Genomic DNA, 22,689 nt, shown 5'->3' with positions numbered 1-22,689 from the left:
CATTCTGAAGGAGATCAGCCCTGGGTGTTCTTTGGAAGGAATGATGCTAAAGCTGAAACTCCAATACTTTGGCCACCTCATGCGAAGAGTTGACTCATTGGAAAAGACTTTGATGCTGGGAGGGATTGGGGGCAGGAGGAGAAGGGGACGACAGAGGATGAGATGGCTGGATGGCATCACTGATTCAATGGACGTGAGTCTCAGTGAACTCTGGGAGTTGGTGATGGACAGGGAGGCCTGGCGTGCTGCGATTCATGGGGTTTCAAAGAGTCGGACACGACTGAGCTACTGAACTGAACTGAAGAATCCACATGCAGAAAACTAAGATCATGGCATCTGGTCCTATCACTTCATGGGAAATAGATGGGGAAACAGTGGAAACAGTGTCAGACTTTATTTTTGGGGGCTCCAAAATCACTGCAGATGGTGACTGCAGCCCTGAAACTAAAAGATGCTTACTCCTTGGAAGAAAAGTTATGACCAACCTAGATAGCATATTCAAAAGCAGAGACATTACTTTGCCAACAAAGGTCCATCTAGTCAAGGCTATGGTTTTTCCAGTAGTCATGTATGGATGTGAGAGTTGGACTGTGAAGAAAGCTGAGCACTGAAGAATTGATGCTTTTGAACTGTGGTGTTGGAGAAGACTCTTGAGAGTCCCTTGGACTGCAAGGAGATCCAACCAGTCCATTCTAAAGGAGATCAGTGTTGGGTGCTCTTTGGAAGGAATGATGCTAAAGCTGAAACTCCAGTACTTTGGCCACCTCATGCAAAGAGTTGACTCATTGGAAAAGACTCTGATGCTGGGAGGGATTGGGGGCAGGAGGAAAAGGGGACAACAGAGGATGAGATGGCTGGATGGTATCACTGACTCGATGGACGTGAGTTTGAGTGAACTCCGGGCGTTGTGATGGACAGGGAGGCCTGGCGTGCTGCAATTCATGGGGTTGCAAAGAGTCAGACACAACTGAGTGACTGGATTGAACTGAACTGAAGAATCCACATGCTTGTGGATGGGGCTCTAGATTGCAGGATGATTAGAAAGTCCCAGGGAAGACTTCGGACTGTATTGTGCTGCAGAGAATCACCAGGGCTGGGGGAGGGAAGATAATGATGGGCATCTGGAGGATAACCCTGCAGGGTTGTGCAAGCTGGGGGTGAACACAGAGGCCATGTTATTTCAGTAACTCAAGTATGAGATAACAAAAGGCTTTGACTAAGTGGTTAGCAAGAAGGACAAATTATACAATCTTTTTCACCTATAGCGTTTTGAATGTCAGTCTTCTCTGGGCAAACAGGCAATGAACATGGAAGCTTGATAGCTGATGGAAAAAAAAATAGGATTGTGCTTTTTTTTTTTCTTTTTCTGTAAACTGATATACTATTTAAGAAGGTCAAGAAGCCTCTCAAGGCTGTTCTCTATAGTTATCAGTATTTACAACTGCTTTCAAGGGAACCTTCTGAAGATGAAGTGAGGTCATATGTAAAGTGAGACATCGTTTTTCACTCAGTGTGGTGCTTTTCAAGGCTGTAAGCTGGTCCCATCTCCATTGTGCAGATAAAGATTTGGGAACAAGAAAGGTTAAGAAAATTGGTCAAGGTCACAGATCAAGCAAGACTTAGGTTCTAGAGTACTTTTAATTCAGTGCTATACTGTTCTTTTGATTCAAAGCAAAGTTACAGATTGGGAAAAATACAGAATTTTGAGCAAAAGGTTAAAGTTAAAGAAATCGTTGAATGGAATAGAGACTAAAAATTATTTAACTAATTTGCTCAGCTAGAAAGTAGGCAAATCAACAGAATGGGTGAACAGCAACATCAAAAGTCTTTCCAAAATCTTTTTTTTTTTCCTTATGGGGATAGAAAAATTTAAGAAGAAATTAAAACTAATTTTTTTCCATGGACATATTGAAAGTTTGGAACTGGAATCTTAAAGAAATTTAAGTATGATGAAGATATCTATTACTCCAAACTATGTTTTTTCCACTGTGTTCTGCCATCTTGAAGAACAAAGTAGAACCAGAAGTGAGAAGTAATAGTTTTTTAATCAGAATCAGTTGTCCTTTTTTTTTTTTTTTTCCCAGTTGGTGAATCTCCTAATGTGTAGGCACTAGCAGAAATGACATTAAATTTATAACTTATGTGCCTATATGTAGGTTTGGTAAAGTGAAGCCAGCATACAAAACAATACAACTTTACTTCTTGAAATTGCCACAGTTTAGAATTTTCTTAATTTATAAATTCTAAATTTGCCATCCAATTGCCAATGTTACAAAACTTATTCCCACGCTGCAAGAAAAAGTAAGTCTTATTTGTGAGAAATGGAAGTTTTTCACTCATTGGAGAAAGCCCACTTTACTTTTTCCCTGTTTGAAAGAAAAGGGAAATAAAAGAAATAAATTTACTTTAGTGTAACTCTAGATAATTACTTTTCCAAGAATAAAGAAATTAGTATATTTTCCTTAACTTTTGATGTGGTAGGTATACTGAAAAATTATGAAAAGGGAATAGACTATAATAATTCTTCCTCAAAATAGATTTACTTTAGATTCTCAGAAATATCCTCAAACTTTTTCAAGGCTTTTAAAGATATCAACTTTTTGAAGACACGAGCTTTTCAAAGTCCTATTTTGCACTAACATTGGATGATGATATGATAGTTTATTTTATAAAGTTGTTAAATAATAAAAATGATTAAAAATATATAATTAATGTTTCTTACCTAAAAATTTTAAAAAAGTAATAGATGTAGTTCGTAGGACTTCTCCCCACCCTGTATTTTTGTAATGTGTCCAGCTTCAAAACAGACTTTATCTTTAATACTTTAATACATATCTCTGAGTATATGATTATGTGTTTTCTAGCTGGAAGTATGGATGGAGATGAAAAAAACATAAAAGAAAAAGGATCTGACCTAGAGTTTACAAGTAGAACCCCAAACTAGGCAGATGGCTGAGGAAACAACCTCCAGCCTGGGGGCTTCTGTTGGGTATACAATACTGCAGGGTGCTTCTCAGGCTGTGAATCTCCCATCTTGGACTTACTGACTTACAGTCCACAGGGATATTAGAGCCTTCAGATATTATGCCCTCGTTTCTCAAGTGCAATGCAGAAACTGAGTGTGATAACAAATGATATGTGATTCAGAAAAGAACAGGACATATTGAAAGACATCACTATGGCACAGAGAAAAAGGGCAGCAAAATATGCATTTGTAAACTTACAAGCATTTAAGATACCTGTATTTATTTCATCAAAGCCCCAAACACATTTCTCTGAAACTTGGTAGGTTCGTTTCACATATGTCAGGCAAAATAGAGACTTTCTTTTTAAACATACGAAGACTTTGGGCCATTCTGCCACCTGTGCACCAGAGTGTGGGCCTGAGTGACTTGTACTAGGTCTTTCTTGGAAAGGCAATATATTTGGCAATGTGACACAGTGGCTTGATTGCTCTGATGCATCTGTTTTAACAGAGCTCTTCTGAAGCCATTCTGACTGGTAGTTCATACAGTTGGAATGTTCTAAGATAGCTTGGAAAAAAAAACCTCCCAGTCCTTTTCATAATTACCAAGTAATAAGTGAAACAGATACCTTCATTCCATCCCCGACTTGCCCTGCTAATTCCCACCTCTGGGGGTTTATGAATGGATGAAGGATGGGGCAACGTTTAGGGATATGGATGAACTATTATGTGGGAATTGGGCATATTTGTTGTGTACATTACTTGTTCATTTTTAAAAAAGATAATAATTTTTGCTTTTGGGGCAAATTTCTATAAAAATAGGCTGTGTACCAAACCAACTCTATTCTTTGCACTATAATAAAAATCTTCATCTTCAAGGACGCATATGGCCCTCTATTAGAAAGGGGGAGCTCTGTTTTTTTTTTTAACCATATGCAAAATCACCACGGTGAAGTCTCTCAGTTGTGTCCGACTCTTAGCAACCCCAAGGACTGCAGCCTACCAGCCTCCTCCGCCCATGAGATTTTCCAGGCAAGAGTACTGGAGTGGGGTGCCATCGCCTTCTCCTGGTAGGCTGCAGTCCATGGGGTCACTAAGAGTTGGACATGACTGAGCGACTTCACTTTCACTTTTCACTTTTCACTTTCATGCATTGGAGAAGGAAATGGCAACCCACTCCAGTGTTCTTGCCCGGAGAACCCCAGGGACGGTGGAGCCTGATGGGCTACCGTCTTGGGTCGCACAGAGTCGGACACGACTGAAGCGACTTAGCAGCAGCAGCAGCATAGCTACTTGAGAGTTTTCAGTTCCTCTTGCGGCATATTCCTTTTGAAACAAAGAAGGGAGTCATAGCTATGGACTGTAGAAGGGTTGTAATCTGATAAAGTACACAGGTGAAGGCTTGCTCTGATAGAAGAGGGACATATGGAAATGAAGGGAAATATTCTTTTCTGACTGTGCTGTGTACTTAGTTTCTGGATTGCTGACAAAACTGAGCAGATTGCTTCTATGGAATAAAGATTTTCTTCAAATTAACACCTTTTAAATCTCAATTTGCGATAACAAATATTACTGCTGTCAGAGAGTAATACACAAATATTCCAGTACCAATTCAAGGAGATAGCTAGGAAAACAAGCATTCATTCTGCCACCACATGTTAATAAAAAGAACAGATATTTAGGTTCATATACAAAAGATCACATTATGCACTGATTCTTTTCTATTTTAGTCCTATCAGTTTTATTTTGGGAATTTTGCATCTTAAAGTTAGTCCCCCAAAATGAGTATATAATCATGCCAATTTCTCATGAAAGCTAAAAAGCAATTTCAGAAAAATTCTTCATATTTCCAATGTTTTATTAAAATCTTCACTTATGTCCATCTATTTGGAAACATTCACATGCTAGGCTTGGATTTAAATGGATAAAGATTAGAGGGCCAGACCCTCCTGTCCTCCAGGTTAATATCTATTTTTCTTGAGTACAAATACTATCCCTGTGCTCTCTGCTACTTTCCTAGTTTAAGTTCTTAATGATTCATACAGGATGACTTCTAGATCATACTATGGTTACCCTGCTCCTGAGCATTCCCCACACCAATCCATCCAGCCCAGATGACCATGACCAAGATTTTTCTACATCACAGATCTGATCTCTTCACCCTCTTTAATTTAAGATAAATACAAACCAAGAACCAAAGGGGTACACTGGAAGAGGGAAGGGTAGAATGCATTAAGAACAAAAGGAAGCTAAGGAGACATTCACAATCTCATAGGCACTTGAGAAATTATATGTGTTTGGTAAAAATCATCCTAAATGTAAATGCATCCTAAAAATGAAAATGTAAAATGCATCCTAAAAAAATAGATAAAGCCATCTTCTTCTTAAACTTATAAACAATCATTTCTCTGGCCTTATAAGAAGAGAATCAGCCTGAAAAACTAACAGAAGGAAAAATACTTGACCTTGGTGCTAAGCAAACTTTGTTGCCTTAGGGTTTAGGGTTGAGCCTCTTAGTAGGGCACTTAAGCCACTTCCTTCTTAGTTGCCTAACAATTGTAACTTCATCTATATTAAACTAATTGCAGTTTCCTAAACCAACGTGCTCTATTATTCTTCTTTGCTCTTTTCTCTGTTGAGAATTTCCTTACTTTCTATCTTTGTCAAACAAATGGATTCCTCAAAACCCAGTTCAAGTATTACGTCTTATTTGAGTTGCATTTTCTTATCTCTTCAGAGTCCTTCTGCATTCTAATAAATCTTCTATGCACGTCTTCATGTACTTAAAATAATGTACTATACTTATTTGTTTCCATGGCTGATGTCCCCTCCTAGGTGGGATAAATCTTCTAGGGAAGAATCCATGTTTTTCTAAAAAAAATTTTAACTGGAATATAATTGCTTTGTAATATTGTACTGGTTTCTCCTGTACAACAATGTGAATCAGCTCTAAGTATATATATATCCTCTCCCTCTTGGGCCTCCCTCTCAACCCTCTAGGTCATCACAGATCACCTAGTTGAGCTCCCTGTGCTATACAGCAGCTTCCCACTAGCTATCTATTTTACACATGGTAGTGTATATATGTCAATGCTACTCTTGCAATTCATCCCACTCTCTACTTCCCTACTGAGTCCACAAGTCCTTTCTCTACGTCTGCGTCTCTACTGTTGTTCAGTTGCTCAGTTGTGTTCGACTCTTTTGTGACCCCATGGACTTCAGCACCCCAGGCTTCCCTGTCCTTCACCATCTCCCAGAGATTACTCAAACTCATGTCCATTGAGTTGGTGATGCCATCCAACCATCTCATCCTCTGTCATTACCTTGTCTTCCTGCCTTCAGTGTTTCCCAGCATCAGGGTCTTTTCTAATGAGTCAGCTCTTTGCATCAGGTGGCCAAAGTTTCTATTGCTGTCCTGCAATATGTCTTTTTAAAACTTGTTATTTCCTTACAGTTTTCAGCACAAGATAGGTGCAATTGAATAGAAATGTATGAGAGAATGATTGTTATCCATGTTTCCCAGCTGTGACTGTCCCATGACAAGAGCTTTTTCTGGTGGATGGTCTTTCCATTTCTGAGTGCAACATCTAATGCCAAGGGAAAATCAAGGAAAAGTAATCTGCATCTTGACATCAGATTTTAAAAGTCTTTCTTCACTCTAAGGAAAGAGCAACAGAGGAAACACTGCCCCTGAGTACCAAAAACAAAGCTCTTTCACAAATGTAACTGAGTCTGTTTACTTGTTCTGAGTATGAATGTTTGAAAATATGCAATGGCAGGGAAATAAGGTGCCAAATTCTACAGGCAAAAAGCCACAGAAGCAATATTTCAAAAATGGTCCATTAATTTCTTCTTTTACCTACCAACCACACAGCTTGAGAATATATTTTAAAAATATGATCTTGTTTTAAACCATTAAAATAGTTTCCATTGTCTAAATAACAGCCAGTTCTCCTTATATGATTTCTGATTGCAGCCTGTCCGTGTGACCTGTTTTTTCCACTGTTGAACTGAAAGTAGTATCATTTCCATCCTGCTACTGCCTGACAGTACTGAGAAATGCAAGCTATAAAACTGCGCTTGTCAAGAAATATTAATGGAGGGGGTGGCCGTATCCTTTTACAATGCTTAAAAGCTTAAGCTGTAATAATAAAAAGTTGGCTTTTATTCCCTGAGATCATCAAAAGAACTTGAAGGAAATGAAAGTAAAATCCAATGGGATTACAAAATTAAGGCAGAGTTAAGGAAAAATATTTTGAGTACCAGAAGAAATCTAAAATAAATAATAAAAAAAAATACACTTGTGATATTGCTATTTGACCCAGACAGTTTCCATTCAGTTATGTAATTGGAGACTCTTTGAAGAATCTAACCATGAACTCACTGGGGGAAGGCAGGAAAAGCATCTTTCCTTGGATATCCATCTGGATTCCACCAGCTAGCTTGACTAGATAAAGAGGAAAATGGGTTTCTGATGGTTTAGACAGAAAGCACTGGAGCAAAACTTTGTCAGTTGTCAGAATGGTAAGATTAAGGGATGGAGGCCTGTCCTTGAACAGGAAGGGGACCACATCACACCCTATCGATAACCATGGGTCCAGGTGAAGCTGTAGTAGTATCTCCACACCTAGGACACTGTTGTAAGTCTAGCACTGAAAACCATGCAGAGTCACCATACATGTTTGAGAATTTCAGATCTGAAAGCAGTAAGGTAAAAATCTGTGTCTTGGTATATGACCCAGAATCCCCAGAAGAGATGTGTTACAAAATCTAATAAGGCTGATCAGTGGCCCAAAGGGACAGTGGTCCAATATATCTGGTTAACAGTGGAAAAGAATGTTCAAGGAAACTTACCTTGTTAGTGTATTTGTGCAAGTCAAGATTCTAGTAAATACATTAGAATCAGCTTGTTCTCAAAATCGCCTTTGACCACATCATCTTATGATACAAATCTTCAAAATATGCAGAGAATAAAATTGTAATGGCTTCCCAGGTGACTCAGTGGTAAAGAATCCACCTGCCAGTGCAGGAGCCTCAGGAGATGCAGGTTCAATCCCTGGCTCAAGAAGATCCCCTGGAGCAAGAAATGGCAACCCACTCCAGTATTCTTGCTGGGATAATCTCAGGGACAGAGGAGCCTGGTGGGCTACAGCCCATGACATTGCAAAGAGATGGGCACAACTGAGCATGCACAAAGTATTACTACTTCCCCCTTCTCCCCAGCACTTCTGATTGAGTTGTATTATTGTATATCTCTGAAAAGTCGTATTTAAAAAATAACTTTCTATCTTATTAAGTGCTTATTTGGTATCTCAGATCAAGATTAAAACCTTCTTCATAGAGAACAGATTCATAGTTGCTACAAGGGAGAGGGGATTCGAGGAAAGATGGAGTAGGAGTTTGCGGTTAACAAATTCAAACTATTATATGTAGAATGGATAAGCAAAAGAGCCTACTGGACAGCACAGGGAACTATATCAACATCCTGTGATAAACAATAATGGAAAAGAACATAATAAAAGTGTATTTATATGTCTAACTGAATCATTTTGCTGGACAGCAGAAATTAACACATTGTAAATCAACTATATTTCAATAAAAAAGAAAAAAGACTGAAAGGAAGGTTTTTTTTTTTTTTTTTTTAAAGAATGAAGTCTTCCTTTTTGACTGAATCTGTCTAGTGGAGATTTTCTGAATATTTCTGTGGTCACAGATTCCCTTGAGACTCATATAAACTCTCCCCAAGCAATTTGCTGTGCACAAGCCTGACACACACACTCACATGCACATTCAATGCTGTGTATACTATTTCATGAGGTTCACGGATCACATAATTTTATCTGTGGACGCCAGTTTAGAAATATCTGCCTTGTTGATCTTGTGTTTTTCTGGCCTCAGACAAAACTGTTAAGGAACAAGTGTGCCTTTGATTCATCCTGCTTCTTTGCAGGGAGACTTATGGAGTGCCTGTGAGTGAAAGTTTTCGTGTTAGATGACAAGGATACAAATTTGCTAAATTTCTTTTCTTTTGAGGTAGAAAATTCCAAGTTCTAGAATGTCTAGACCTGCTCTATGTTTCTTTCTATCTCTACTTGCATGATCTGTGTGGTAAATCATTAAACATTCCACATAAATTACAATAATATTTTAACCAGGGTACAAGGGTTTTAATTTGCTTCTGAGCAAATTTTTTTACCATATGAGGTTTAAAGGTTAAAATCTGAAAACCGTAGCAAGGTTACCTGGCAAAAACAATTCTTTCTGGAGTTTTTCTCTGGCCTGCTGTGAAAAGCATCTTTTCTTCAGCCAATCAGCTCCATATTCACTGCAATGGTCATTTGGCCACATGATATGAACCTTATAACACAGAAAGCAAATATCACATAAACATATATTATACTTCTATGTACTTTGGTTCTCTGCTATTGCTGTTTCTGAAAGTTATTTAAGGTTATCAGAGAATCAAATTAGCTCTTGCTTTTTTTTCCTTCTGTTTTTTAACTTATATACTTACAAGCATAGAATAAACTTTTGGCAAAGGAAGAAACTGAACACCAAGGAGATACACCTGAGGTCTGAAGCCCTTTAAATATTACACAAGAAACAAAACCTGGCTAGATCTGAAGTTCTTGTTTTATATTCTTAAAACCCGTGGTCCCTGAACTTTCTGTGATGACTTAAGGTCAGAGATCAATTAAGATTCCTGCCAAGAATATCAGAAATAGTAATGATGATGTTGAGGTAGATAATAATAGGAGGAATAGCACCATTTTGAGTGCCTACTATACAAGGAGCACTATCAACATAACTCACTTAGTCTTCATACAACTTGTGGGGGAAGCTATAACTAATATTCACATTTTCAGGTGAGGCAAGTAAGAGGAAATAACATGGTTATAATCCCACAGCTAGCAAGCAGTGAACTCTGGCAGTAAAGTCCTTGATTCAAGATGAAGACAGAGGTGGGGTAGATAACCTTGCTGGTCACACTTCCTCTTCTGATAACCATCCTAGCAAATTTGGAAGAGAGAAACAGGCTGGGGCCATGTCTGCTTTGTGGTTTTGAGAGCTGAGCTGTCAGGAATCCCATACGAAGTCTTTTACGTCTACTCACGAATTTGACTAAAAATATTAATCAATACAAGTTTTTGAGTGCTCACTGTATGCCAACCACATGCTAACATTTTACCCACATTATCTCATTCAGTCTTCACATCATCTCTAGGAACAAATCTTGTTAGTATCCTTCATTTCTAGATGAGTAAACTGAGGTAGGGAGCATACCTTGTATTAGAGAAATAGTTTGATTGTACCTTCAAGGCTGCCACTCACTGAAGGAATAATGAGCAACTTTGTATATTTAATTAAAGATAATAGCAGTAGTAATAAAATAGTAATAATAATAGCAGAAGCTTTCCCTTAGTGAGCATGCTGACTTCGCACCAAGCACTATGCAGTCTTGTTTTTTTTATACATGGCTCAGTATTAAAGAATCTGCCTCCCAATGCAGGAGACACAAGAGATGTGGATTTGATCCCTGGGTCAGGAAGATACCCTGGAGTAGGAAATGGCAACTTACTCCAGTATTCTTGCCTAGAAAATTCCATGGACAGAGAAGCCTAGTGGGCTATAGTCCATGGGGTTGCTAAGACATGACTAATTGAGCACATCCCTGACTCTGATATATAATATATACATATATTAAATACAATATAATTCATCATTCGAATTATTTGAGTCTAGACCTTTTATTTAAGTTGAGAGAGCAGGGAGAGATAATTTGGAGATAGTTACCTTTTTCCTGTCAAACATCAAGTCTTTGATCCCAACGTACACATCAAGAGCTTCGATAAGAAGTTTCCGTGCTTTTGCCGAATCAAGGTAGCAGTCGGGACACTGACAGTTGTCCCGGAGCCACACAGCCGGGTAGATAGAGTCTGTACCATCCTGCCAGATGATTCGCATCAAGTGAGCTCCATCCAGCACTTCTGCCTTTTGGATGACGCAGCCCATGTTTCTAGTCCTTGGGGATAAACCTTGTCAGCTACCTGCTATGACAAATCAGTGTTAAAAGGACTCTCAGGAGGATCAGGTCTGAACTTGACTTCTAACAATTCAAATGGACTCTGGCTTCTGCTATTTGCTGGGGTTTGTGGTTTCACTTATCTGTGCTGGGACCTTTGTTCTGATGAGAGTATTTCATGAGCTGTAAACAGAAACACAGTGACTAAAAGTAAACAAAATAAATGCTCTGTCATGATCCAGAGAGAAAGAATTCCTTGTTTTCTCATAGCACTTAAAAAAAATAAGTTCAGAACCAATGACACAGGCACTTTTAAGCTTGCATAAAAGCTCTGGAATTTTTTTAAGAGAGAAAAATACTCCACAAATTGAAAGTGTAACTGTCACACCTGTGCTATTTTAACTGATGCCCAAATTCGCTGCTGCTGCTGCTAAGTCACTTCAGTCGTATCCGACTCTGTGTGACCCCATAGACGGCAGCCCACCAGGCTCCCCTGTCCCTGGGATTCTCCAGGCAAGAACACTGGAGTGGGTTGCCATTTCCTTCTCCAATGCATGAAAGTGAAAAGTAAAAGTGAAGTCGCCCAGTCATGTCTGACCCTCAGCGACCCCATGGACTGCAGCCTACCAGGCTCCTCTGTCCATGGGATTTTCCAGGCAAGAGTACTGGAGTGGGCTGCCATTGCCTTCTCCGGCCCAAATTTGCTGGATCCAGCCAAATCAGGAACTTTTAAATCTCAGTTCCTAGACTCATTCTGCCCTCATTACTAGGGATGACTGTCAGGAAGCATTTAACAGGAGGCTTCCTGTGTGCTATTTTGGATCTGTCAGGAATCCTCTGTTCCTTTTTAATTCCTGAATATTCAGGAATTAGAGGAGAGGCAAGCCTCTCCCTGGGCTGAGGAATCCAGGCATATCCTTTGTTAGTTTTTCAACACGGTGATAAGTACCCTCTTCCTTCTTATGAACCATACGATAAAAGTGACTGTTTACAACTCTCTCTCTCTTTAATATGGATCGCCTATGTTTTGTAAGTCTGGAATTTTAATTGTTATCTTTTCTGAGAATAACTACCTTGTAAGACAGTATATATGCCCACACCATGTTGATTAAAACACCTTTGCTCAGTCAGAGCTTTGGTCCCCGTGTCTTGCTTTCTCTCTCTCTCTCAGGCTAATTCTTTGGAGCGCAGGGACCTGTCGTGCTCATTCTCCTGCCTAGGCTTCTAAGACCCTCCTGAGAAGGCGCACTGTGCCTTCACCCCCCTCAAGAGGGTGCCAGGTGCCTTCATGAGCGACACAAGCCCTGTGTCAAGGGCTTTATTGGTTTTCCATGTAAACCAAGGAATATCAGCCTCTTTCTCTCTCTCTTTTACTTTCTTATCATCAACTCCAGACCACCAGGTTCTGGTCCATTAAAGGACCTCAACAAGTGGTGCCCGAACAGGAGCCTGGTACACGTGGCAGATTCGGACAGAGTGACCTCAGTGGCCTATTGGGGCCGGTAAGTACTAAGATATGGGTAAAACGGCTGGAAACCCCATCACTTTTCTACTTTACTTAATCACTTACTTAAATTTCAGGGACCTAATGAAATGTATGCTGATTTTTTAGCTAGATTAGAAACTGCTATTTCCCGTACTGTAATTGGAGAAGAAGCCAGTAGGCAACTAGAGAAATTACTTGCTTATGAAAATGCAAATTAGGAATGTCAAAAAGCTATAGCTCCAATTTGTGAGACAGAGACTATTATTGATTATTTGAAGGCTTGTTGCAATCTAAAATCAGAAACTCAAAAGATGCAAATGCTAGCTGAAACAACGGTTGCTGCCTTAAGAAAGAGAAATGAAGGATGATTTACATGTGGAAATAAGAACCATTTAAAAAGGGATTTCCCTAAAAAAGCTAAAAAAAAAAAAACCCCAAAAATCTGCCCTTGCTGCCATAGAGATATGCATTGGGCCAAAGACTGTAAGTCTAAATTTAACACTGAAGGAAAGCCTATTCCAGAAAACTCCAAGTAGGGACCCCCCAGATCCCCTTCAACAAAAACCAGGGACAAATTTCATCTTTTCCCTGAAACCCTCAACATCTGGCAGTGCTGCCGTTGATACACCAGCTTTGTTTTTAGAGAATATGAGGTTAAAGAGCTCTATTTAAATTCAAATTCACGTGAACTGAAAAGTATTCAATATTAAATATAATGTTTATTTAAATATAAATATAATTTAAATATAATTGTTTGCTCATCTAATTAAGACACGTCTTAAGTCATCAACATTATATAATGCTTTTATTATGCCTAGGTTTAAGGCAAACTAAATTTGTCAACAAAAAGGTAACTCTTTATATATTTATATAAATATATAAATGAGATGAAAACTTTTAGATAAACTCTATTAAAAATAATTATATTTTTAATAGAATAATCTATTATTATAATCTAAAATAATCTCTTAAGATTGGGATAACTTAAATTTCTAGAGTTGTACTAAACTAAATAATAAAAGTTTATTAAATAACTAGGTCATTTCCAAATAAAATAAGATTTTAAAACATTAATTACTGAACATTAACTTCCCTTACAAAAAGTTTTTCTTACAGAAAAACTAAGGAGATTTTAAACTATTAATAAATATATTATATAATGTATAATATATATAAATATATATTATAATATGATATAATAAATATATTCACCAATCTATAAAATGCTAATATACAAGACACTCCATAGTTGCTAAAAAAAAAGTAAGATATATGCTGTTAATAAAAAGATATAAGATATGGCAAAAAGGTTTATGACAAATAAAAGAGAAATTATAGGTGGCTAAGGAACTTATAGATACACAACTAGAATTAAAGCATATTGAGAAATCTTGTTCTCCTTAAAACTCTCCTATTTTTGTTATAAAAAAGAAATCTAACAAATGGCGTCTCCTAACAGACCTTAGAAAAGTTAATGCATCTATAAAACCTATGGGTGCAAAAATCCCATCACCTACCACTATTCCTCAAAATTGGCATATTATTATTATTATTGATTTACGAGATTGCTTTTTTAATATACCTTTACACCAATTAGACTGAGAGAGATTCGCTTTCTCTCTCCCTTATCCTAATCGTATTGGACCTCATAAAGGGTACCAATAGACTGTACTGCCACAAGGGATGATGAATTCTCCCACCATGTGTCAGTACTAAGTTGCCAAAACCCTTGAGCCTGTGAAAAAGCAATTTCCTAACTTTCTTGTTGTTCACTATATGGATGATACATTGTTTTCGGCTCCATCTGTCTTAAAAACTCAACACATGGTTGACTGAGGACCCCATGGTTTGTGGTTCTCTAACTGCTCAAAAGGGGTTAATAACACGGTGTGTGACTATGTAACACAAGTGACATAGAAGGTCACTGACACTATGATACAACATTACCATGACAAAGGACTTCTTGGGTGGCTTGATGGTGGATTAGCCCCACCTCGTCCTAGAATCCTCCTCGGTAAACAGAGTGGGCCTGAACAATGGGACATTTGACAACTTGCTGCGATTTCACAGGGACCAGTCATGGTCATAGTAACTATTTCTTTCACTATACTCAGTCATATTTTAAGACTGTGTCCCACTTCCTTTTGTTATAGCCATAGGCAAAATATTACCCACAGCATCAGGTCTGGAACTATAACTCTGGTGATTGTCTTGGTAATTATATTTGTTGTTTATCATTGCCTTTCTATAAGGTTGGTTAATACTAAACAAACTCAATTGGTCAGGACCTTTTTTACAAATATAATAAAATAGGGGGGATTGTCAGGAAGCATTTAACAGGAGGCTTCCTGTGTGCTGTTTTGGATCTGTCAGGAATCCTCTGTTCCTTATTAATTCCTGAATATTCAGGAATTGAGAGGCAAGCCTCTCCCGGGGCTGAGGAATCCAGGTATTTCCTTTGTTAGTTTATCAATACAGTGATAAGTACCCTCTTCCTTCTTATGAACCATACGGTAAAAGTGATTGTTTACAACTCTCTCTCTTTAAAATATGGATCACCTATGTTTTGTAAGTCTGGAATTTTAATCTTTATCTTTGCTGAGAATAACTACCTTGTAAGACAGTATATATGCCCACACCATGTTGATTAAAACACCTTTGCTCCATCAGAGCTTTTTGGTCTTGCTCTCTCTCTCTCTCTCTCTGTCTCTCTCTCTCTCAGGCTAATTCTTTGCAGCACAGAGACCCATCGTGCTCATTCTCCTGCCCAGACTGCTAAGACCCTCTCAAGAAGGCGCACTGTGACTTCACCCCCCTCAAAAGGGCGCCAGGTGCCTTCGTGAGCGACACAAGCCCTGTGTCAAAGGGCTTTATTGGTTTTCTGTGTAAACCAAGGAATATCAGCCTCTTTCTCTCTCTCGTTTACTGTCTTATCTTTGACTCCGGACCACCAGGTTCTGGTCCATTAAAGGACCTCAACAGATGACTTTCCACAAACTTTTCTTTTCGTGAGCCAGGCTATCTGTATCTTGGTGATCTGGCAAATAGAAGCTTAAATAAGTAAAGAGTTTGTTTTTCTTGAATAAAAAGAAGTCCCAACATGACTGTCCATTACTGGTAATGTGATTTCACAGAATCATGGGGAGCCCAGGCTACTCAGAGACTTTATCCTTCTGCTTGTTGCCTCACGTTTGCAACATGACTGCTCCATCACCAATACCACATCTACATTCCAGGGAGGAAAAAGGAAAAACATCACGTGGCACTTAAGTCTACCTTATTTTCAACTCTTCCCCATCTAGCAACTTCCAGATATATTTTGCTGGCCAGAATTATATCACAATCTAACTTTAGCTGTAAGAGAAGATGGGAAATATAACTGTTTACTAGTCACATGCTTGCTCTGTGGAAATCAATGTTTAATTAGGGAAGATGGAAAATAAGATGGAATCAACATGCATTCAGCAGCGTTGCTCACATCCTTTGAGACTTGCTCATATAGATATCTTCTTTAAATAGGCCATCCTGGGGCCTCTCAGACAACTATCAATGTCACTTATGCCCAGGCTTCCTTATTATTTTTTTTACTTTCATAATTATCTCCTTTATTTTCAAGTCTGGAACTTCCAAGTGATCTTTGTATCCTCCAGTGCAGCAGGCACATAGAAGACATTTAATATTGGAATGAAAATTTTAGCTTGACACATGAGGAGGAAAAACAAGACTCTTTTCTGTATTTAAGTAAGATTGTACCTACTGTGGTAACAACATAACGTACATAACTTGATCAAGGACAGGCAGCTGCCTGTGGGTCAGATGTTTTTACACAGTCCGTGAGGAAAGAATGGTTTTTATATTCTCAAAAGGTATGAAAAAGTAAAACAAGAACATGCAACAGGGAAAGTATATAAAGCTGAAAACATACTATCTTCCCTTTATATGTGTGTGTATATATATACACACACACATATATCTATATGCCAACCTCTGAGCTAGAGAAAAATTGACTACATTTACTCTTTTTCTCCTTACATTTCCAGTATGATTTAAGGATCTGGTTATATTTTCCCAGATTAACTGGAATCATCACTGTCCAGTGAAATATCTACAGCAATTGCCCAGGTAAGCAGCAGGAGAAAGAGGCTGGGAAATACCAGAATACAGGTGATGCCATCTTAAGATCTCCTAAGAAGTAAGACAATTAAGGGGAAAAATCCTTCTTATTAATTTTTAATCATCAAACTCTCATGTGTATTGGTATATATTTGAAACTTAACTCATTGTCAAGAAAGTGCTGATTAATAAGCTTGAAGGGCTTCCCTGTAGTTCATTTGGTAAAGAATCTGCCTGCAATGCAGGAGACCTGGGTTTGATTCCTGAGTTGGGAAGATCCCCTGGGGGAGGAAATGGCAACCTACTCCAGTATTTTTGCCTGGAGAATCTCATGGACAGAGGAGCCTGGCAGGCTGTAATCCATGGGATTGCAAAGAGTTGGACACGACTGAGCAACTACACCACCACCAATGAGCTTGAAAATGTTTTGTTTGAAATGATTTTCATAAAACTTGAAATTTCACACATTAATTCTTAATAGATACATTGTTTGAAGGGTGCATCTTCTCCTATAATAAACACTGCTCTGTACTCACACATGGCTCTGTACCAAGTCCCACTAACTGTTGAAGTGATCACACCTACAGATATGGCTATACCAACAAACACTTGTTCCATTCTAACCTGACGTTTTTTCTTTCTCTCCCTCTTTTTATCTTTATCTTTTTTTTTTTTTTTTTCCTTTTCCTACCTAGCAAGTTTGAACTGGAGAGGGAAAGTGCATTTCCAAGTATTAGGGGCACAGGGTTTGACAGGTGGCACTAGTGGTAAAGAATCTGCCAAGAGACTCAGGTTCGACCCCTGGGTTGGAAAGATCTCCTGGAGGAGGAAATGACAACCCACTCCAATATTCTTGCCTGTAAAACTCCAGGAACAGAGGAGCCCGGCGGCCTACAGTCCAGTGTATTGCAAAGAGTTGGACACAACTGAGCAACTGAACACACACGTGTACACAGACTCTTCCCCACCCCACTCCTCTTGGTCAAATGGATGTTCTGGGAAGGTTATCCTGAGAGAGGAGGTCATATCAGGAGGGTGGCTGATGGAGGCTGCCTGAGGCAGCTGCGAGAGAGTGGCAGAACTGGAAAGACCTGGGTGTTGCTAAAGTTAAATTGTTTGGGTATCTGTGAAGGAACTTGACAGGTTATTTCTATGCTTCACAATCCCCTTCCGAACTTCATGACAAATGTGAATGGTAATCCAAACAAAAGGAGGGAAGGGATGGGAACAGAGTTTCCCTCTTTAACTTTTCTTGATTTATTTAAAGCTTTATTGGGATAAATGGGATGAAATGGAAAACGGAAAAAAAAAAAAATCAATGGACATTGTACTTGAAAACAAATTTTCTCCTGTAATGTATAGGCTTGTACGTGTGTGTGGCTTGTTAAAGTCTATTTTTCAATTTGACTTGTTAAAACTGAGCTGTGTTCTTATGGCTGGTTCATGTTAATGTTTGGCAGAAACCAACACAATTCTATAAAGCAATTATCCTTCAATAAATAAATAAATATTAAAAAAAAAACCCGAGCTGTGTTGAAACATAATGACCATTTAGTTATTTGATAAGTTGTTGTGTTTCTCTGAAGAAAAAAGAAAAACCAAAACATTTGATGCTCATAGCTATATATATATATATATATATATATATATATATATATATATATGGGCTTCTCTGGAGGCTCAAATGGTAAAGAATCTGCCCACAATGAGGGAGACCCAGGTTGGAACCCTGGGTCAGGAGGATAATCTAGAGAAAGAAATGGCAACCCATTCTAGTATTCTTGCCTGGAAAGTTCCATGGACAGAGGAGACAGGCAGGCTACTACTGTCCCTGAGGCTGCAAAGAGTCAGACACGACTGAACGACTAAGAACTCATGCTCTCCTCCTAGGGACTTTAGAGCTGAGTGTCATGGCAAGCTCTCCTTTCTCTCTCTCTAAATATATATATATATATATATATTTCTCAGTGAGACATTTTTGCTGTATTAAAATGGTCCTATAAAATGAAAATATTTATTTTATACCTATTTTGCTTCTTATTATTCCCAATTATAATTTAATTCATGAAATATCACTTGAGTTTGGTGGGAGGAAGTCATATTAACGTCCTGAGAAACAGACTTTGGATTGATGTCAGGGGGGCTTACTATCTAATGGGATAGATTTCTTTGCATTTTACCCCATTACTGATGTGTGTGTATGTGTTGTCATTTTCCTTGATAACTCACCATATTTTCCCCCTTCAGAGTTATGGACCTTTGTTTGGGACTCCTGTTTTGCTCAATAAATTGTTTTAGAGATTATCTTACTTCAGTCATGGGTGTGGTTTTTGCCTTCTTTAAAGTTTTACAAACTCAAAATTTCCCAGCTGGCTTGGAAAATCAAGAAAATAGCTCTGAAAGTTATTGTATGTGTTGGTCTTGGGAATAAAATAAACTTAGAACTGGAGTCTGAAAGAAAAATCTATGCTATCATTGGGTTGAGTGGCTTCATCTGATAGCAAGGAAAATGGAAGCTCAGAAATGCTGGGAGTAATCTGTCCCAGCACACACTGGTGGGGGTTGCCCCAAACCTGGATTGGCCAAGCTACTGTACTCATATAAAAGTGAACACCTTCTAGTTCTAATCCAAGGGAGTGCAAAAATTCCTCAAATGCTAATTGCAACTAATTTGAATAATAGGTTTTAGATAGGATTCTCAAGAAATTGACAAATATACTGCATAGTTACTATATATAAAATTAAAATTGATGGAGGTTAATAATACACACCAGAGAAGGCTGATTCATCCACCAGATTACTCACCCTTCAAAATAAAAACTGTCATTTTTCAACTGTTTTTGTATAACGGAAGACTAGATAGAGAAGACTCATGTTATCAAATGTCAGAATCTGTTAATGTCTTTTTCCTCTTCCTCAGGTAAGTCATCAGGCCTGCTGTGATAGCACAGGATTTTCTGTGTTTGACCTTCTGTTTTTAGGTTTTAGGATAAAAAAAAAAAATCAAAATGCAAGAAACAGGCAAATTGCATGGGTAAGTGTATGAGATGTATGTACTAACCATGTATTCAGCACTTTTTATGTGGTAGCTGCTCTACTGATGCTTTCAATTGAATAAACCTTATGTAATCCTCTGGAAAACATTGTGAGATCCCTGCCATCATTCCCTTTTACAGATGATTGGAGATTTAAGAGGTAAAGAAACTGACTTGAAGGCAGAGGAAACGGAACTCATGGCCACTACACTTGACTACCTCATGGAGAATCTATGGTCAAATAATTTTCCAGGCAATAACTTCAATTTAGCAAAAACATACTTTTAAAATAGCAGCTAACTCTCAAGATTGTTGGTTGTTGGTTTACCTCACCATCCGACATTTCATCATTGAAAGGAGAGGACAGGAAGTTTTCCAGACATTACACCATAAAGGCTTAAAATATTATTATTCTTTTATATATCAACCTTTAAGTCATAAAACTCAATTCATTTCCACTTGGTGAGGTAGAGGTTGACCAGACCACATTGGTAGTACGTGAACCTTAATATAGTTTGAGTATATACATACTCTACTCATTACTTTTGCTACCTAAGTCGTTTGAACTTTTAGAAGTTGTTGCTTTTTTTGCTAACTTGATTTAATAAGTGGCTGAGCTACTTAATAATTCATGAGTGTACTTTCAGGGGAATAATGAATTCTATGAAACCCTTAGTAAAACCGGTCCATTCTCTTGAGTAGGTTTACCCTTCTGCCTGCTCACTTGTTTAAAGTACTACATTTTATGCAAATACTTCCTTCCTAAACTATAAAAAGGAAAAATTTAGCTTCAGTCTGGTGACATCATTACATTCAGATTGAAACAAATTATCAATGCATTTGTTTGCCAAGGTAAAGCAGAGTACTGGTCTATACAGTACTGGGTCTAGATTTTAAGAAGGTCTCTAAATCTTTGAATCAGAATATGTATTCATTATGAGAAATCCTTTGTTTTCAAAGAAAAGCATTTCAAAATTTCCGTCATACTTCCCCTTGAGCTATATTCAGGAAGCAAAATAATTGAAGAGGGATACAATAGCCTTAATTGACCAGTATTCTAGAAAACCATGTTACATTCAGTTTGGGAGCTTAACAAAGGGCCATCATATAATATACAGTCATTTCCTTTGGGCTGGACTGTGGATTGGTCAGTGAACATTTTCAGATTCCAGCCAGAACCCTCCCTCCCCCCATCACCCAGTCTACTTTTTAGACAGTATCCCCTCTGTCCCCTCTGAATGCTTTCTGGATCTGCTTAGGGACTGCAAAGTAATTTGACTATTAGACTAAGCCAAACATAATTGGGAAGGGAAGCTGCCAAGAAGCAATCAAATCCACTGCATTCCAAAATCAAGCCTATTGCAAATGCCTGATGGACCATCCTCATCTCAGCCCACATGGCTGTGAGACTCATGTGACTGTATTTCCAATTGGATGCCCCCTCCCCCGACCCCTAATCCATAGACCTGGATCCACAAGCTCTTCCAAATAAGAAAAAGTTGAACTCAACTATACCTGTTCTCAGATGTGCGTTAGGCCCCAAACCATGCAAAACTTACCAAGGCAGGAAAATGTAGGCTTTACTATTCAATGTCCTTTGCACAAGGAACCTTCGGTGCCTGTCACCACCCAGTTGGATCTGCCTCCAGTGTCCCTGTAGTGCTCTGACTTGTAAGCCTTTCTTTCTGCTCCTGGCAGCTCCACTGCTGCCCTGCCCCCAGACACAGCTGAGGCTTGCAAATGAGGAAGGATGGATGTCCCAATCTGAAAGTGTAACAACTCCTGAGGGGAGCTTGGAGGTGGAAAAAAAAAAAAAGTAAAGAGGTTTTATGGCCTAGAGGAGAAGCAGTTAGAAAGAGAAAATCCTTTAACTCCTACTAGTTCCTGAAGCCACAAAACCCCAGGACTCAGTGCAACTTACATTGCCTTTGTTAGAATCTTTCTAATACATGGAGGGCAGTTCTCAGGTTCTCACCTGTTTTATCTCTTGCTCCTGAGCTGGCAGCAGCAAGTGCAGGAGCTCCTTTACTCTTGTCCCACCTGTTCATGCAACAGCTTTATTGTTGCAACACTCACTTGGAGAAAAAATTATTGAGATGTATGTTCAATAGGGAGGGGCTACCAGCTCCTCACCTGAGCAGAGAGGAGATGGTATCTCTGTGTTCATAGAATCTTCCTTATGAGTCTGTTTGGAGGGAGCCTGACTAGTTTTCGGGGACTGGTAGGAAGATTGGGATGGGTCTCCCTGAGCCTGATGCCCTCCTTTCTCTGCAGCTTTGGCTGAAGTGAACTGCAGTGGCCAGAGAGTGTGGGGCTTTTCTGAAGGCACCTGGTTGCCCAGTGACTTGACTCTCAACACACAGCCCTTAGGGCAACAAAAGGGAAAGCCCAGGGTGGACAGCCTGCCAGGGACCCAGAGCCTGGCTGCCGGGCATTCAGATGGGTCTGAACAGTGCAAAGGGAGGGCTAGTGGGCAAGTCTCAAGTTCTAGTTCTTAACAGGGGCCCAGATTCTATTAAAAGCAAGTCTGCAGGTGGCAAGTAAAGTCCAGGAAAGAGACACATGCCCTCTGCCCTCCTCCCAGCAAACACCACTCTTCCCAGGAAGACACCCAAACAGCCTCAGCCCACAACTTGTTGATTCTTGCCCGAAGGACATCCACACCTGAGATACTCAGAGAGGCAGGAAATAAAGAGCTAACTAGAGACACAGAGAGGGAGAGAGAATGCAGATCCACTCTCTTTGGTCTCCTCTTTGGTTTCCTGCTGAGGACAACCCTTCCTTCCAGAGCTGCAGTGTCCCTTCCATTAATGATGCTCTGTGGACTCTTTCACAGTAAAGTCTAAACCATGTCATTTGTGGTCCCTTCTTTTGCTCTCCCAGGTCTCCAGATCGAATGACTGACATCCAGCATCCAGTGAAAATAATGCAGGTTTTGTTTCCCATGTATGGGAGGAGGGTGTGTGGATGTGGGGGGCACTCAGCAATGTTGCCAGCACTTTAAACCCACAGTGACTGAGGTAATAGGCATGCCAGAAGCAATTAGTTAATTATACTTTAAACGTTT

At 39.0% G+C, this 22,689-nt stretch overlaps 1 protein-coding gene and 2 long non-coding RNA genes across 4 annotated transcripts in view; 2 read left to right on the top strand and 1 right to left on the bottom strand.

Moving 5' to 3' along the window:
- The window catches only part of LOC147358337 (uncharacterized), a 142,968-nt gene extending 130,478 nt beyond the window's left edge, over positions 1-12,490 (top strand). The window contains exon 3 of the long non-coding RNA XR_015141586.1: positions 12,383-12,490. This is a non-coding gene — a long non-coding RNA (uncharacterized LOC147358337). The remainder of the gene's footprint in view (positions 1-12,382) is intronic.
- BBOX1 (gamma-butyrobetaine hydroxylase 1) overlaps positions 1-21,414 on the bottom strand; it is a 76,942-nt gene extending 55,528 nt beyond the window's left edge. The window contains exons 1-3 of one of the 2 annotated variants that reach the window (XM_086338544.1): positions 21,182-21,414; positions 10,760-11,013; positions 9,208-9,322 (exon numbers count right to left, since the gene is read on the bottom strand). In XM_086338544.1, coding sequence (XP_086194670.1) covers positions 9,208-9,322; positions 10,760-10,978 — 334 coding nt within the window. In that variant the 5' untranslated portion in view covers positions 10,979-11,013; positions 21,182-21,414. Of the gene's footprint in view, positions 1-9,207; positions 9,323-10,759; positions 11,139-21,181 lie in introns of those variants that run through there. The other variant, XM_086338543.1, reaches the window with a different exon arrangement.
- LOC147358336 (uncharacterized) lies at positions 16,492-18,901 on the top strand. The gene is made up of 2 exons (XR_015141588.1): positions 16,492-16,596; positions 17,283-18,901. It is a non-coding gene; the product is annotated as an uncharacterized LOC147358336 (long non-coding RNA).
- Positions 21,415-22,689: the final 1,275 nt, after the last annotated feature.

This window comes from Bos grunniens, chromosome 15 (genome assembly GCF_055505025.1).
Source record: "Bos grunniens cultivar Pamir isolate PY7600 chromosome 15, Bosgru_T2T1.0, whole genome shotgun sequence".
In the NCBI taxonomy this organism is placed as follows: Eukaryota; Metazoa; Chordata; class Mammalia; order Artiodactyla; family Bovidae; genus Bos; species Bos grunniens.
The sequence above is the reverse complement of the archived record's forward strand: the minus strand, read 5'-3'. Positions and strand labels throughout refer to the sequence as shown.